We start from the raw sequence: 16,813 nt of genomic DNA, 5'->3' as shown, positions 1-16,813 counted from the left end.
GGCTGTCGTGACGGGACGTGCACAGCCCTGTGGGGTTTGCATCACGGTGACAAGTCGTACAGAAAATGTTGTGTGTAGTTCTCCAGCCTGTGCTGTGCTCCTCTGTCGTCTCTGTGGGGCATTGCAGACCGCGGTGTGAAGTGAAGCTTAGGCAAATCGCTTCCTGCCCCTGCCCGGACGTCGGGACGAATACCGAGCGGGCTGTGCTGCTCTCTGAGTCACAGCTTGGGGAGCTCAGGGGTAGATGTGGATTGACACAGCTCTGTGGGCTGAAAACTGCCACAAGGTGTGTGTTTTTAAAAACACGGTGGCAGGTTAGTTGTGAACAGATAATCTGTGAAAGAGCAAGGCATAATGGCAGGTTTGTCTGAGTTGAGGTGAATAAATGTGGTAGAAGAGTATAAAGAAAAGTTGTTTGAGGATGGTAAGATCCCTTACCAGAGATTTCATTTTTTCTGTTCCTTTTCTTTAAAAGTAACTATGAGATGAGGAGAACATGATTGTAGAAAAATAGTGTTTTCAAAAACTCATGAGTAACAAATGCAATTTTTAGTATTCTTAAGTAAAGAGTTCAGCATTCTCTGTGTAGAAAAATGGAGCGAAGAAAAAAAGGCCAGTTAAAACATTTTGGCACATGCTTTAAGAGCTTTCAGTAAATTCAGTCCAGGACTTAAATAATGTGCTTAGGACTCCTCCAGGGTAATCTTTGAGGCTTAAAGCTGAACTCCAGAAAACCAGACTTTTTAGTGTGTGCCTATGTGTGTTGCATTCAGTATGAGAGCTGTGAGGATTTTTCTTGTTGTCAGGATGGTACTGTGTCTAAAAAGTGGTGGCAGGTATAGAAAATTGGTTATTCATACTACAGGTTTGGTTTGATGGTTATTTTTGCAGATGATGATTCACACAACTCAGGTATATTTTATTTATAATCAGCTTAATTTTTAGTGTTTGTACATGTCCCTGGCAGCTGTGAAAATGACTTTATATTGAAAAAAAAAAAGTGCTCAAAATTTTTTTTGCTAATAGCTATATTTGCTACAAAAATACTGAACTTTGAAGGATTGATATACTTTCCAATGAGTAATATTGTTAGAGTAACCTCAGTGTTGGACATCACTCTTGTAGTGGGGTGTGAATAACATGATTTGACTAAGATTTTTTTCTCACCCTCCTTTAAGATATTTAGATTCTGCAAATCAAAATGCCACAGAAACTTTAAAAAGAAGAGAAATCCCAGGAAGATGAGGTGGACCAAAGCATTCCGGAAAGCAGCTGGCAAGGAATTGACAGTGGTAAGAAGCTGAACTGGGTCACACTTGACAGTAGTTCACCAAAATGACAGAAATATAGCCTCTTCCCACTGCAGACAGGCTGGGTCAGGTAGCATAGTGCATTACCATTTAATTAGATGTGGGATGGAGGGAGTGTGGAAGGGAATGTGAGAGTTGTTTCAGAGTGAGCTCTTTGCTCAGCTTGATTGTAACTTGGAACTTTCCAATTCAGCTTCAGGATGGAAGTCTTTGTATCAGATGTCTGCGTTGGTAACACATGGTGGTTCCCATGTCCAAGGCATATTTTACCACCTGTAGATATTTCACTCTCTGCAGGTACACCTTTGGTGGTTGTGTTTCTGCACAATCAGGTCATCCAAGTTACCAGGTACCCCAGGAAGTCTCTCTGTGTAGACACTTAAAGTAGTTACCTTTTGAAGTATAGGAAGAGTCTTTGCCCAAGTTGGAATGTTTCAGAACCAGCATGAGACCTTAAAAGCAATTTCAAAACAAAGTTATCTCAGTGGTAAAAATATTAAACATTCACATATGTGGGACAGTCCTTAAATAATTTAAGAATTACTGTGACTTAATTACCTCTTTTTTTACAGAATATTAACAATTTAGTAAGCATTTTGACACAGTGATTTATTGCCTTCTGTGGATCTTCCAAGGGGAAGAATGTGGTTTTATTTTTTAATGTGACACTGAAAAGCCAAGATTAATTAGCATCTTCAGTAATTGTGTTTCTTGCTTTTGAGTTGTTTCTGGCTAAGTTGAACTATCCTTTTGAAAATAATTTAAAATTCCTTTATACGTGTCTTAATTGGTGACAATATGAGATGCATAATGTATTCTAAGAATAAAGACAATATATGAACTTAGTGCTGTGTTCTAGTTGGGTTGATATCTGTTCTTTCTTAAGCTTTGGGTAGTGCCTAAATAGGCTTGTGACAGTATGAAATTCTGTAGTTTCTAAGAAGGTGACAGGTAACTCTGCTTTACCTCAACAGAAAAAACAAGTTTTGGGCAGGGAAAAGTCCTTGGATAAAACTGGTGTAAAGCTATGTATGACTAGGAAAAACAATCAGGAAACTGTTTTCCCATCTTCAGCTCATGATGGGGGGGATGGAGGGATGGCAGATGCCCCACACACCACAGTGACATCAACTGAACCATTTCGCAATTTCAAATTATTTTATGCTGTTTCAGTATTCTTAAAATGAAATAGTGGTTGGGGTTTTTTTTAACCTTTTCAAAATGGCAAGCTGTTGAGTAGAGTTTATTTGACCTGTATTAAATGCTTTCCACTCTACATGTTTTCCATTCTGCCTTTCACCTGTCTAATCTACTCTGTATTTCCTACTCCGCATTGGTTTTCTCTGTCTCTTTTGTCTTGCTAAATAGAAAATAGCTGAGGGAGATGTTTTGGTAAATAGTTCCTGTCAGGCAAATGACTGTGGCTCCTGACACTTTGAGGTCAAACACTCCAGTGCATTTCCTTCTAGTGTAGTTATCTCTAATGGTTGTTAAAGGCTGGGGGGAAATATCATGTAAAATGGGAAGTTATAGGAGTGATTGCTATGGTAAGAATGTATTCATCTAAACATACTTCTGTACATAACCTGTATTTACCTTTTCTTAATACAGGATAATTCATTTGAGTTTGAGAAACGCAGAAATGAGCCAGTGAAATACCAGAGAGAGTTGTGGAACAAGACTGGTGAGTCATTCTAGAAAAAAAACCCAAAAGATTAATTTTTTACTCTACTCAAATGTGTTTTCAGAAGACTTTGTAGAGTATTGACACTTTATAGTGACTGTTTGAAATTACTGGGATCATGATCAATTCTTATGTGTGGAGGAGGTTTGAGTTGTTAACAGCTTGTGGAGTTTCACTTGATGTTTGCTTTTTTTTTTTTTTTACAGCTTGTGGAGTTTCACTTGATGTTGGCTTTTTTTTTTTTTCCAGAAACTGGTTAGAAAATGAGAACCAGCATTCCTATATTTTGGATTATCTTGAAAAAGCCTTAGTGGTTCTCCAGCTTTTTAAGAGGCTTTTTTTAAGAGGCCTTTTACACTTACGCAGTTGTCTGTTTGTTCATGCTAATTCCACTTCAATTTGTGTTAGAGAATCAATTGCTATAAAATGGAAGAGTTGCTTGTATCATGAATGAATGCCACGAAGAAGGTGGTGACTTGCAGATTTCAAGCAGACTCTTTTGTATGATGGTTGACTGTAGAAATTATGTGAAGACACAAAAGTGGAAGCATAAATAAGTTGTAAAATACAACTTGTTGTTGCTACTCAGAATATTCCCTTATCTTGCTCTTTGAAGAATGAATAACTTCCTCTGATTAGTGTAAGAGTTGCCTCTGCTGCTTAGGTCTTAGGGAGTAGTGGCAGAGTTGCTCTGCATAAATACCATGTGTTTTTAACTGCAGGTATGTAACATGTTTGAACTTCTGCTTTATTTCAGTTGATGCAATGAAGAGAGTGGAGGAAATAAAGCAAAAACGCCAAGCCAGATTTATAATGAACAGGTGAGAAGTGTTTGTGTGCTGGGAACCCTTGCACATCTGCATTAGACAGCCTTGCCAGGAACAGGATGGTCAACAGTTTGACATGGTTGTTTGCTTTGAATGAACACAGCAGTCCAAGTGATGGGGTGCAGTAGTTTGAGTAGGCTCTACTCTGTGCTGTTGGCTGTTCAAGGAGCTGTAGCTTTTGGACACTCTGATAAGAGCTACATTTCCTTGGCTGTAATACAGAGTCTTAGATTTAACCAGATTTCCAATAAGAGTTGATACAGTGCTGGTTTTTTGCCTGGTTTTGCATCCAGTATTTGCTTGAATTAGTTTTCAAATACTTTAAACCTTTATTTCCTCATAACCAGTTATTTACGGTGTCTATTTGCCATTAGTGAAAGATGTCATACATTAAAATGAAAGAATAAATCTCCTCTTGGAAGGGAATTAATTAAACTTAATTTTCTCCCTCCCCAGATTAAAGAAGAGCAAAGAGTTGCAGAAGGCAGAAGACATCAAAGAAGTCAAACAAAACATCCACCTTCTTCGTGCTCCCCATGCAGGTAAGAACTTGCTTTGCCTGGTTTCCACATACAGTTTCAGGATGAATGACTAATTCTACAGATCACTAATCCTGTGCATTTGTCTTGCAATTAATTTGTCTGTTGAATAGAGAGAATAGCTTTTGCCACTGAGTGTATGCAGGATCTTTGTATTTAGGCTGTTTCACCAAGAATAGACACATACATTGTTGTCAGAAAAAGTTACTTGGGTTTAGAGAAACATCTTGAATTAAATTTTATTTTTTTTTGCTTTGAAGGCACACCAAAGCAGCTGGAGGATAAAATGGTGCAGAAGCTACAAGAGGATGTGCCTATGGAAGAAGACTCTTAAAGTGCTTTTATTTGCTATTTATATTTCTTCAGCAGTTAACAGTTCCTTACTGCCTCACCTGACATCATTCAGAACTGTGTTTAGAGCTGGAGAAAAATACATTTTAATGAATAGTGGTCATTTACTGTTTGAATTGTCTTTTGTTTTATAAGAAATAAGATGGATACTGGTTTGGGCAGTACTTAAAATTTTGCAATTTGAGAAAGCTTTGTCATCTGGATGGAGAGAGACATTTGAGATGCTGTGTGCTCCTTGGAAGGTTAAACTTTCTCTGGGTGACTTCTCCCTGATAATTCAAGAAATAAAAGATGCTGTCCCTGAGCTTTTTTTACTTTGTCTGTGGTTCTTTCATAGTGGTAAAAGCAGATAAAAATCTGTCTTAATGGTTGCAAGGTGGGGCAGGATTTTTCATCAGTCCAGTGCAGTCCAGACTTTGCTTCACTCCCGTCCTTGGGAAAATTTTTCAGTTTATGAAGAACACATAGAGCGTTGGTTTATCTCCTTTTTAAGTCAGGATTCCATTGCAGTTGACATCTGGCAAAGCTAACATTGATGCAGGACTTAGGTGTGGAAGACAATAATGGTGATGCCATCCCGTCTGGAGTTGGACCTACCATCATCCTGATCTACTGAAATTCAAATCTGATGTGTATGGCTGATGGAGGTGCTCAATAAATCACACTTTAGATAGCTTTTACCTGACACCAGGATTATTTTGATAGAAAAGATGCTGCTGAATCATAAATATTTTGCATGTTGTGGTGGTATTTATTCAGAGTGTCATCAGCACTGAGATAAATACTTGCTCTTTTAAACTGTCAGCAGTTTATCTGCAGCAGTGTGATCAAAGTAAACTTTCGAAGGTATTTATAGTATTTGCATTCTTGTTGTGCTAGTTATCCTGAAAAGTAGTAATTGGTAGTTCTATTCAAGCTTGGATATGTGCTATAGCAGGCACTGCAAAACATCCTACCTACCACCCACGTGTGTTGTGCAGCTCAGAGGAGAGTCATATTTGAACATGTGAGTGGGGGCAGTGGGGAGTGTGTGAGATAAGCAGGCATTGTACTCAGTTTTATATCTTGATTTGTGAATTATGATTAGCTACTTAAAAAAGATGTATTTTAGTGAGAATTCTAGTATAAAAATATGTCATTCCTTATTTTAGTGCAATTAAAATTTTGCTGTCATTTGAAATTTGCTGTTAAGGTGATGGCTGATAAGCATTTTAGAGGTACAATATTGGTACTTACCCTATAAACTGTAACATAAGTAACATCTCAAAAGCATATGGTAAGTTGGCCAGAAAACATATGTCAATAGGGTGAAACCACTAAGATGCTACTGTGTAAATAAAGTGCATATATGCTGTGTGTACACCGAGAGGCTTGGGCACAGAATGTTAATTAGTGTGTTTATGTGGGACTAAACAAGTTAACATTTCAGCTCAGGGTTTTTGTGTGGTCTGTTACTATAGTATTTGATGTCCTTGATCCTTGAACTGGGATACTTCATCTAAAATTCGAATTGCATATTATTTACTGAGGTTTAAAGTATAGGGTGTTCAATGAGTGCCAAGTTTTCATTTTCTCCAAAAACAGTAAAGTAAACCTGTGCAAAGCAGAGGAGGGTGATGAACCCCATTGGATGTTATGTAGTATTTATATACAGACTTTTACTTCGTAAGAGTTTATTTAACATTAAATGACTTATAGTACATAATAGCTGTAGTTGTTCTGTCCACCTATCTTTAAATCCACTGCAGTAGTTACCTGGTTTGTGTGCTCCATAAAAGTCTCTGTGGGATTGTTAACCCTTTGCTATGAAGGTTTGTAAGTGAAGTAGTCATTGTGCAGCAGCTGAGAGGAGCCATTTGGGGAGTCCATTACAGCAGTAAATCCTAAACATCCTGCCAACATCCTGAGCTGAATAACCTGTGTGCTCATCACAGCCAGTGGAACAGTACAGTTGGGCTTTGGCAGTTGATACTGAGTTGTCCCTCTGCACAGATGTGCCATTTCCCTGAGATGCAGAGACTTGTAGCCTGCTGTGAATACCTTGTGAGCATGTAGGAGGTAGCCCATTTCCCTGAGATGCAGAGACTTGTATCCTGCTGTGAATACCTTGTGAGCAGGTAGGAGGTAGTTGAGTTTAAAAATTTGTCCTGAGTAAGATGCTGACAGCTCCTGTTCAGAGGGTGCCCTTGTGATTTTTATGTTTCTAGTTTAATTGCTATGGTGACCTGTTCTTATCTGCATCAACGGGTGCAGGATGCTGAGGAGACAGCACACGGTAGGGTGCCCTTGTGATTTTTATGTTTCTAATTGAATTGCTATGGTGACCTGTTTTCTTATCAGCATCAACGGGTGCAGGATGCTGAGGAGACAGCACACGGTAAGGGGGAAGAGGAACAGCTGAGGAACATGAGGCTGGTGGTCCTCCATCCTGCACATCTGCATAACCCAAGGGGGAAGAGGAACAGCTGAGGAACAACATGAAGCTGGTGGTCCTCCATCCTGCACGTCTGCATAACCTACTGTGTGCAGAGACTTTCATGAGGAGCTCTGCAGAGGAGTGGTGTTTTCTCTTTCAGGATGCTGGCTGTCTTGGCACAGTGCTAATAGAAATCATTTGTATTCAAAGACATTTTTGTGAAGATCTGTTTGCTTGCTTATGATGAAAAATTCTCAATGAAGCCAAAGCTGATTGAAAATTTATTTAGATTTTGTATTTTGTTTACGAGACTCGGAGAGAAAGTGTCCAGCTGAACAGTATTCTGGTGGTCATGGAGAAATACTGCCACATAACAGGAAGGAAACACATTCCTCTTTCCACTTGAGCAGCTCTAGCTCAGACAGGGAGCCCTCACCTGCCTCCTGTGTGTGGGGCTGAGCTGTGCCCAATCCTCTGGGGCAGCAGATCCTGCTATCTGTTCTCCCAGTAGCAAGTTATGAGCAGCATGTTGTTACCCCTAAGAGATCCTGGTGTAGTGTCATCCATCCAAGTGACTGATCCAGTCTGTGCTGAGATCTGGTAGGAGCCAAGCACAAGGTGCCTGCAAGTACAAATGATGATGATGATGTGTGAATATTTGATCAGACAAGGTATTTATTTATGAAGAGCTGGTAGTGCTAAATGGCATTATGCAGTCCATCTTGCTTGGCATTTCCCAGATCAACGAGCTCTTGCCATTTAGTGTTTGTGCTTCATGGCACGAGGATCCTTTCTTCAAAACAAGCTATGATGGGTTTGATCAGGACAAATGTGATATTCAAAACTAATTTTTAAGGAATGCTTTTTTGGTTCTGTTGCTGTCAGCTTTTATTACAGAACAAAACCAGATGTATCTTTTTGGCGTTATTTTTTTTTGTTTTTTCTTTTAAACAGTTTGGAAATACGGATTTTAATAGTGATTTAGAAGTGACTTTTTCTTATATTTCCCCTACCTTTTTAACCCATCACTTAGTAATTTCAAGTTAAATTTGCTTTGAGGAGGAGGTTAACCTCCTGCTAACACATTTTGGCTACTCCTTCACTCGCAGCTTCACTTCTCTGTGCCACAGGACCCTGAGCAGGACGTGAGGGGACAGCCTTGCCCTGGCACCCCAAGGGTTTCTTTTCCATCTTCAGTCACATTTCACTCCCTTCAGCGTGTGGTTGTCAGTGCACCTGTTCAAACCCTGCTGAGGGGAGGTGTGTGGGGAGGTTTCTGTCACGCCTGGGGAGCCCGTGTGGCCGCTCTGAGCTGGGTTGCCTTGGCAATGCTGTCTGGGGTGGGTTCTGTGGGATGGAGTTGCTGAGGGAGGAAAGCAGAGTCTGTCTCTGCTGGCTGAGCCGTGACTCAGCCGTGGGTCTGTTGGCACAGGTGGGGGAACACCATGTGGGGGCAGCTCCCAGCAAAGCCCTGGCAGACAGGGCACGTTCCTGAGGTAACAGCCCTCGAGGCCACCCCGAAACAGCCTCTGCACCTCATGGGGAGCTCAGCACCTTCCGTGGGGCTGAGCTTTTGCTGAGGTATCTTCCATGTTTTCATACAGAGTTAGGCCTGGAGTTACTTATTTTTGCCTTTTGGGTAACTCTCATAAGTTGGTTTTGCTCCTTACTTCTGTTGTCTGTGGAGCCTCATGTTTTCCTCTCAAAGTTTGACCCAAAGAAATGGTTGCCTGTTTGTTTCTAAGGGAAACAGCCAATTCCTTCCCTCAGGTTTCCCCCTTAGTCTTTCCTTTGTGAGTGCTATTACAGTGTGGAAAAAGTGAAAAATATAGCTGTCTGTCTAATCAAATTGTGCTGAGCTGGTGCAGATTTTATTCACACTGGGCCTTCCCACAGTTTTGAGGGATCCTACATTTTAGTCAGAGCTATTCCTGAGCTATTCCTGCTCTTCAGAGTGGCAGTGTGGTGGAGCCCAGCACACAGAGATCAGTGTGTGACAGACACGTCAATCAGTTCCATATGTTGACGTGGTCATAGGTGTCAATAGCTGGAAAAGGAACAGACAGCTGCTAATAGGTCCAGAGGCTTTTGTCCCCCGAGAAGATATTTCAACCTCCAGGCTGTTCAATTCCTCAATTACTGTTCTGGCCTCAAAAATTCAATCTCTTTCACCAGCCTAACCTATTTATGGGTTGCACTGAATTGCGACCAGGGAGAGCAGAAAGCTGAAACAAATCAACCACTGATAAAATTGTCTAAGCCTGCTTGGTGTCTGTCTGTCTATTTTTAGATCTTAATTTTAGAAGACCATATGCAGAAAAACACCCAGGATTTTTTTTTTAATATTGGTATCACTAAGAATTAGTCTTTGTTGGTGGTTGCTAAACACAAGGAAGTTTTCTTCCTAATTGTGACTGAATTGACCTGACTATAGCCATAGTGTTTTGATCAAGCAGCATTGCGTGAGACTGGGTAGGAACAGAGAGAGAAATAAGGTTTTGTGGAGGTAGCTGAGTTGGAAGATATTCTTGGCTGGTTTTGGGTTTGTTTGTGTGTTTTCCTTCTCCCCAGCTTAGATTTTTCATATTATATTTAATTTGGTGAAGTCACTCTTGTTTCTCAAACAGCTGTTGCTTCACCTTTACAAAGTACTTGGGCAGCATTTTGTCTTACACATATGTATGGCAATAAAGGTACATACTGAGTAAAAGGGGATATCAGTTCTAGCTCGACAAGCAGCCTGATTTATTAGCAATGTTTCACTGCAGGGAACAGATTCCTGACTGGAAATAGGTGTGTTATTTATAAGGCAAAAATATTATGCATCCACAAATTATCGCCTACAATCAAGGCAGGGGTTTCTGCATAATTAAAAAAAAATCATCTTGTTAACAGGTATATGAGCTGTTTTCTCTAAGGCTTCACTCTGCATTCAACTTAGTGATTAAGAGAATTGCTTTGGTGATCAACTTCAACTGAAGTGATTCCTGAGTGGGGAATTTGAGAGATTTCTTAGCACTTGACAAAATAAAAAGCTGCCAGAAATTCTCCCTTGTGTTGAAGTGAGCATTGGTTGCAGTATCTTTGTTTATGCAAGTTCTTGCCAAAGGAAATGTTTTCATTCAACCTCACTGCAGAAACTGACTCTGCAGTATTGCTTGAGGTGAGCAGTGACCAAATGGTTTTCTCTCACGCAATGACCATTTCTTGCCATTCCCAGGCAAGTTCATGCAAATTCCAAATCCCTGTGTATTCAGGCTTTATGTACTTCCTGACACAAAACTTTCTGACAAAGTAGTACAGACCATACTGGTTTAGCTTGATAGATAAAGGTGGCAGACCTGAACCCAGCAGTCTTCAGACTCGGCTGTGCAGACAGCTTCTTCTTCTGACAAGCCTAACAAACTGTTGGTGGGTTTGGAAGTCAAAAAGAACCAGCTAGGCTGGTCCCCCAGGCTGCTCCTGCCTTCTCTGGTTGGTTAGTTGTGCTGGGTACAGATGGAAAGTCATTCAAGGTTAATTTGATTAGCTGTACCCAGCTTCTGGGGATTTCTGGGGAAAATCTTTCTTTTGAAATAGAAGACACAGATATCATGATGTGATCCTAATTCATGTGTGATATTTAGAAAGAAACAGTATTTATCCTTGAGCTAGGAATAAATTTAGAATGTTCTATGCACAAAGCATGCTCTAATCCAGAATTCTTTAGGGCATGGCCTTGCTACCACTTGGGATGCCTCATTTAGATGATCCCCAGGATGTCTGGGGAATACTGTGATGCTGCCTTTAAAGAACTTGTGCTTTTTCTCCAAAGATGTCTACTCCATGTCTGGTGTTGACTTGGGAGGGGGCTGTGTGCCAGATTTTGTCACTGGTGCTGTCAGAAAGCTATGATAAAAAAGTGACAGAAAGCATTCTTCCTTTTCCACAGCTGCTGTAGATTCCTTTGTTTTTTTGAAAAGGAAGGAGATGGCTCTCTGAAAATTGCTTTTACTGGCTCTTGAAGGATTTCTACAGCAGATACTCAGAATTCAGGTCCTGCTTAAAAACATTCAGCTGTGAACACAGGAGGCATTCTTGGGTCAAACTAAAGGTCCTTGAGCAGGGCAAAACCCTGTAGGCCTCTAGTAACAAATTTATCCACTTCTGTTGATAGAAAAATAGTGCCTTCAGGTAACAATATTGCAAGCTTTTCTAGGGCTTATCATGTCTGCACACAGTTCAATTTCTTTTCTTGTTGTATCATATGTAATGATACATGAACCTGGTCATATGAGAAGCATCTAAATGGTACTCTCCCTATTTTCCAGCTTTTGTAGAACTACTTCTCCCAGACTGTGTAGGCTTTTTGGCAGTCATTTAAATTTACTTTCATTACATGAATTTTACCCGTTTGTCCAAAAAATCTGTTAATAGTTTTTCACTTTTCATGGCAATCATGATGAGTACAATTCTGGAAAACTTTAAAGCCTTTAGACTGATAATAGAGGAACTTGTGTGATGATTTGTATCTAAAGTCCATTTAACCCAGTGATGGCCAGAATAGCAGATCCTTTCAGAGGGATAAAACAAAGCATGCCCTTTTCCATGGTTTATCTTCTTAAACTCAGTAATTTGGGGATTTCTTTGGAAATTGCTGGAGAACAAGTCTTCTATGACTATATCTAATCTATTTTTGAACCCCTAGATACTTTCATTTCTTGAACATAACATGGTGATGACTACTCCTGTTTCATTCCTTATCGTGAAGAAGAACTGATTTGTGATTTGTGTTTTCTGTAGTTTTGGTATTGCAAGAAGCTGAATTAATTATTCTAATCACCCTCTCTGCAGTGTTTGCAGTGTTTTGGACCTCCAGTTACCTATTTTCTAAACCAAAGGGTACTAATCTGTTATCCTGATCCGTAGGAAGGCCTCAGCAATTTTGTTGCTCCTTCTTACATCTATTCTTGTCTAGTTTGTGGGATGAAATGATGACAAATTCCTGCAGTATTCAAGATGTGGATGGATGTACCCTCTATGTCTATACTGTTTCCCCTTTGTTCTTTGTTTCTTTTGTAACTAACTGTCTTTTCAACTGATACCCCATGGCTTTTCCTGCATGCTTTGCAGAAAGAAAATAACTTTCACTGTTCACATTTATTTTGATTTAGAATTTGCCAGGTCATTTGCTATGTTTTTTTCTTTCTAAATCTTTAGTGAACAGACAAATCCATGACTATCCAAATGCATCATGGTTAGGATTGTACTTTAAAGAGATGTGAAACAAGATTATAAAAAACTGCAAAGGAATTAAATTCTGTCGAAACAGATCTCAACAGATGGGCATCTGCTGCTCTTAACAAGCCAAGAAAATCACCTTGAATGTTCTTCGTTCATGAGAACTGTGACTTGGAAGTGAGTGGTGCTGTTGTCTTAAATGTTTAAATACAGTTGAGCATAGATGCAGGGAAGTGCTCACTGGTATGGAGTTTTATGAATCATTTACCTTTTCAGAAGTACATTCTGACATCCTAAATGCAGCATGCCAATTCCCTTCCCACACATTACATGCACTAGCTAAGCAGTGAGTAGACAGTTACAAGTCAGCAGACCTGAATTTTATTCCTGGCTCTGCTTCCCTTGGTAATTTTATTCAAGTTGCTCAGCTTTTCCAAGGCCTCTCTAAAATGGTCTACCTGATCACAAGGAGTACATTCCAACTTTTCCATGCATAGTAAGGCACTGAAGTGAGACTTACCCCAGTGATTAATTTTATATTAGAATTCTGCAGGACATTTTTAGTGTCACTTCAGTCTTTCTTGCCCAGCTCTGAATCAGAGTTTGTTTCATTCATCCGTTCCACCTCCTTGTTTTGGACAGGTTTGTGTCACTGGCTGAGGCCTTGGGGACCAGGTTCAGTCATGAGAATTTTCTGGTAGCTCTGGAAGTAAGATGGGACTGTGTGTGCCTGATAGAATCTAGGATAATACAAGTCAGACTTGGTGCTATTCAGTAGTTACTGACTCTGTTGGTCTAACCCCAAACACCTGCCTGGGAATAAAGCAGCTCCCATGCAAACAAGAACTTAACTGTTGTTTCACTAGGTGAATGCCTAGGGTGTTGGACATCTTATTTCTGCTTCTTCTGCTGAAGTTAAATAATTGGTAATTCTAGTAACACTTTGTAGCTATGTGATTTTCCCCTTAAGCCATGTTTCAGAAACTCTCTCTGTTTATGTAATTTGGAAATCCTAACACAGCAGTGTAAGTCTAGTAAGCAACCAAATTTAGCGCTGAAACCTCTATACTTATTTTCTCTGGGGACACAGGACAAAAGAGCTGAAAATTCCTAAGCTTTTCATTGAGGATAAGGATATATATTTTATGATTCCAAGGTTGCAGATTTTATGATTTATAGCATGAAAAGTAATGTGGCATTTTAAAATGTAATTTAAAACCTTTTTCCTTAGTCCTCAAGCTTATCAAAAAGGTATCTCAGCCAAACATGAATGCTTGAAAGACATGATGTTTATCCAGTCTGCAGACAAGAAAACAGGCAGATAAAAGGTGAGACAGATTTTCACTTTTCTAAAATCATTTTTAATTCTGAAATTTAAGTTGATCAAAATCAAACCTGGCAACTCTTCACCTTGTTGATCACAGCAGAACTTGGTTTTATCTCACTGTCCAAAAATCACTCTTACTACCTGACAACTCCAAAGGTTTTTAAGCTGAACTTATTGCCAATGATAAGAAATATCAGTATTTTTGGCATATTGAAAATTCAGAGAAAGGCAAATTCAGCATTCAGATAAAGGATATATAAGTGGCTATACTAACTCCTGTATTTTCATAGATAATTCTTAAAATTCCTCATTTTCTCTTTAACACAAAAGAAAAAGGACTTGTTATCTGGTGTCAGAGAACAGTGGAAAATTTTGAGGGAGACTAAAACCTTTGGCTGAAATCAGTTTTGTATAGCCTGTGTTTGAGAAACTTTATTTGCTTGAGACATTGCAGCCTGAGAGAAACAAGTATCTTTCTTGAAAACCTGATGATGAGATCCCAGATAATCAGTAACCTAGGGCATACTCCTACGCATGGAGAAAATACAGTCAGAAAAGCTTTCCTTGCTTGGATGATAAAAACTTGAAATGAGTCTCAACATCCAGCCATTAGCATTCAAACCCCTATCCAGTCACGGGAATGTCTTTTTGCTTCTTCCCTCAGCATTATATTTATTAGAAGGTAAGAATTTGATACAGAAGCCAGAACCTGAAGGTGTTTGGTGTGTTGTGATTCAGCTGCCTGGCAAAAGATCTTGCTTTGGCAGTCCCCAGACTGATCCTGTGAAGTATTCCTCAGGGAAGGAGATTTCTTTCCAGAACTGTCCTCCTTTGGTGTGACCATCTGTTTCTATATAGTCATTTGGGCAAAAATATAAATTACAAAGAGAAAATTGCCCTGTTGCCAGATTAGTTGCAGAATATGCACTGACGCTTTCGTCAGTCCTGAGGGTTTAGAGCCAGGGTTCTTTGCTGGGGATAAAACACTGTATCATATTTTCCCTTCCTGTTGGTGTTGGATTAAAAACTAAATCCTGTTCATTTTACTTTCAGAAGCAGTCCCAAAGGATTTTTGTAGGATTAATTGCATATGAAAAGCAAGTGGGATTTTGGCATTCTGTGTACTTTGAAAATTGAGGTAAACATTATCAAAATTTGAACTTACTGATGCTATTTCAGCTCTTGTTTTGTGATCTGAATGTTTTCTGCTGAATACTTATTCAAAGGTGCTCATGCAACTTCAGATCAATCAATTCTGAAAGGAAAAGGGAAGAAATTTGTGTGTGTAGGACCTCAGTTCATTGGAATAACTACTCAAGTCCCTATCCCTTCCTGAATTTAGGCACATTTGAATTTGAAAGGCACAAATGCATTTTTGAATTTGGGACTCAATCAAATTTTTTCCATCACATGCACATTTGGGTTTTTTTTCTGTAGTTTTTCCTCTGTAAGATTCTAAATCTTCTGCTGGGGAGAGGATGCAAAGCACCTTTATGATGCATTTGGAATAATGCCCTGAAAAAACTTTTGATCTATGGATTTAGAGTTTGCAGAACAAATTTCAGTTCTATGGGTAGTGTGGGTGGATGTAGGGATGAAGAGCTCCAAAAAGTAAATGTCAATACCTGATAAATTTGAGAAAGTTCTAGCATCAACTGTCCTAGATTTCATGTGATGGGGAGTGGAAGAAGTTCTGTCAAAATAGACCTAAACAATTTTCTATTTTTTTTAACCCTCTAATCTTTTGTAGTCTGTTCTTTACGGCTCTTTGGTGAGGATAATTCACTTTCCTCCATCTTTCACCTTTTTGACATTGCCAATTTGTAATTATGGATTGATTTTGAATGCTGTGTGGTCTCTGTTTCAATTACTTGTTCTCCTGCAGTTTAACTGAGTTTTCAGTACTCTAGAAGGTTCTCTTGGGGAAGGTTGTCTTTCCTGGGGAGGGAATGGAGTCAGTCTGAGTGTCCAGGTGCCCTGGGAGCACAGAGCATGTGTGGACAGGGAATCAGGGAAGAGACAGTATAGCTTACCCACATCCTTCAGTGTGAATGGCCCTAAAGTGAGAGCCTGAGTGGCCTTAGGAGTACCATCAGTTTTCAGAACTAACTTCAAAATCCTGAAGGCCAGCAGTGTCAGTAGGCCTGTGTGGAGGCTGAGCCATGGAGTGGGGACAAAGCTCTGTTTGATACCTTGAGCACTAGAGCTGCAGGGATTCTGTGCAATGAGGTTCTCTGTTTCTGTTATTTTTTGGTCTTAAAGTTGAAGCTAAATATTTTGCAAGGATTACATCCAGTCTGAATTGAATACATTGTGCCTTGGGCTAGAAAGAAGCAAAGTGGATCTGAGGCTATCCCATATTCAAGGGAGACTTTCTCTACAGCAGCTTATGTACAAGCTGTGTAACAGCTAGAGCAACAGCTTTCAAGAAATAAGAAGTTTCTCCTGTACTTTCTGCTGCCCTGCAGCTGTTTTCTCCAGCCATCACCACTGTCCTTCACATCTTCCCCCGCAGGTTCCTCCACACCTGTCCTCTGTCTCCTGCAGAGGAGTCTGATCCTTTCCTAGGCCACAAGTGCTGTTATGATAAACACATCTTGGAAAAGAGTAACACATGATCAATATTTCAGTGTATTGAAAATGTGTCGATGTGAAACTCAACTCCATGATTCTTGACACAATTTTTTTGTTCCAAGGAAGAAGATTAACTTCCTGAATAAACTAAAATGACCTAAAATGGCATGATGTGGCTTTCCCTTGGGGCAAGGACACAGTGCTCTACTTGTCTGTATCTCTACATTTGCCATCTTTCTCAGTTACCTCACCTACTGGCAGCCCAGAGTTTTTATGGGGTCATAGATAATAAATCCTATGTGATGACTTTGTGTTGTTGCCTGATCTGGGTGATTTAGTACCACTCTCAGATGGTGACAGAAAGCAAACACTAGGCCCCCAGAGCTGGATGTGAAATAATTGCTGTGGTGCTCTTTGCCTCTAATTCCAGCCAGAGAGGAGACCTGATACATGGTTTAAGTGCTGAAATATGTAATGGTGTTTTTTCATGGGAATCTTTCACATTGTGTTTAGGTACTTGTCCATCATGTGGTATACTGGTGTGGTTATCAAAAAGTTCAAGAAC

General features: G+C 39.8%; 1 protein-coding gene across 1 annotated transcript; it reads left to right on the top strand.

The window, feature by feature from the left end:
- The first annotated feature begins 1,181 nt into the window (after positions 1 to 1,181).
- Positions 1,182 to 5,014, top strand: RSL24D1 (ribosomal L24 domain containing 1). The gene is made up of 5 exons (XM_009077368.1): positions 1,182 to 1,292; positions 2,922 to 2,994; positions 3,752 to 3,815; positions 4,278 to 4,363; positions 4,621 to 5,014. Exons 1-5 carry the CDS (start codon positions 1,242 to 1,244, stop codon positions 4,692 to 4,694), a joined length of 348 nt encoding a protein of 115 aa, XP_009075616.1. The 5' UTR covers positions 1,182 to 1,241; the 3' UTR covers positions 4,695 to 5,014.
- Positions 5,015 to 16,813: the final 11,799 nt, after the last annotated feature.

Source organism: Acanthisitta chloris, unplaced genomic scaffold (genome assembly GCF_000695815.1).
Source record: "Acanthisitta chloris isolate BGI_N310 unplaced genomic scaffold, ASM69581v1 scaffold4416, whole genome shotgun sequence".
In the NCBI taxonomy this organism is placed as follows: domain Eukaryota; kingdom Metazoa; phylum Chordata; class Aves; order Passeriformes; family Acanthisittidae; genus Acanthisitta; species Acanthisitta chloris.
This window is presented reverse-complemented; position numbering and strand designations above follow the sequence as displayed.

Bases quoted from the DNA above. Each gene is read 5' to 3' on its own strand.
- RSL24D1 (XM_009077368.1), top strand. From the start codon at position 1,242: ATGAGGTGGACCAAAGCATTCCGGAAAGCAGCTGGCAAGGAATTGACA. The intron at 2,995-3,751 runs GTGAGTCATTCT...GCTTTATTTCAG, and splicing joins AGAGTTGTGGAACAAGACTG to TTGATGCAATGAAGAGAGTG. The intron at 4,364-4,620 runs GTAAGAACTTGC...TTTGCTTTGAAG, and splicing joins TCTTCGTGCTCCCCATGCAG to GCACACCAAAGCAGCTGGAG.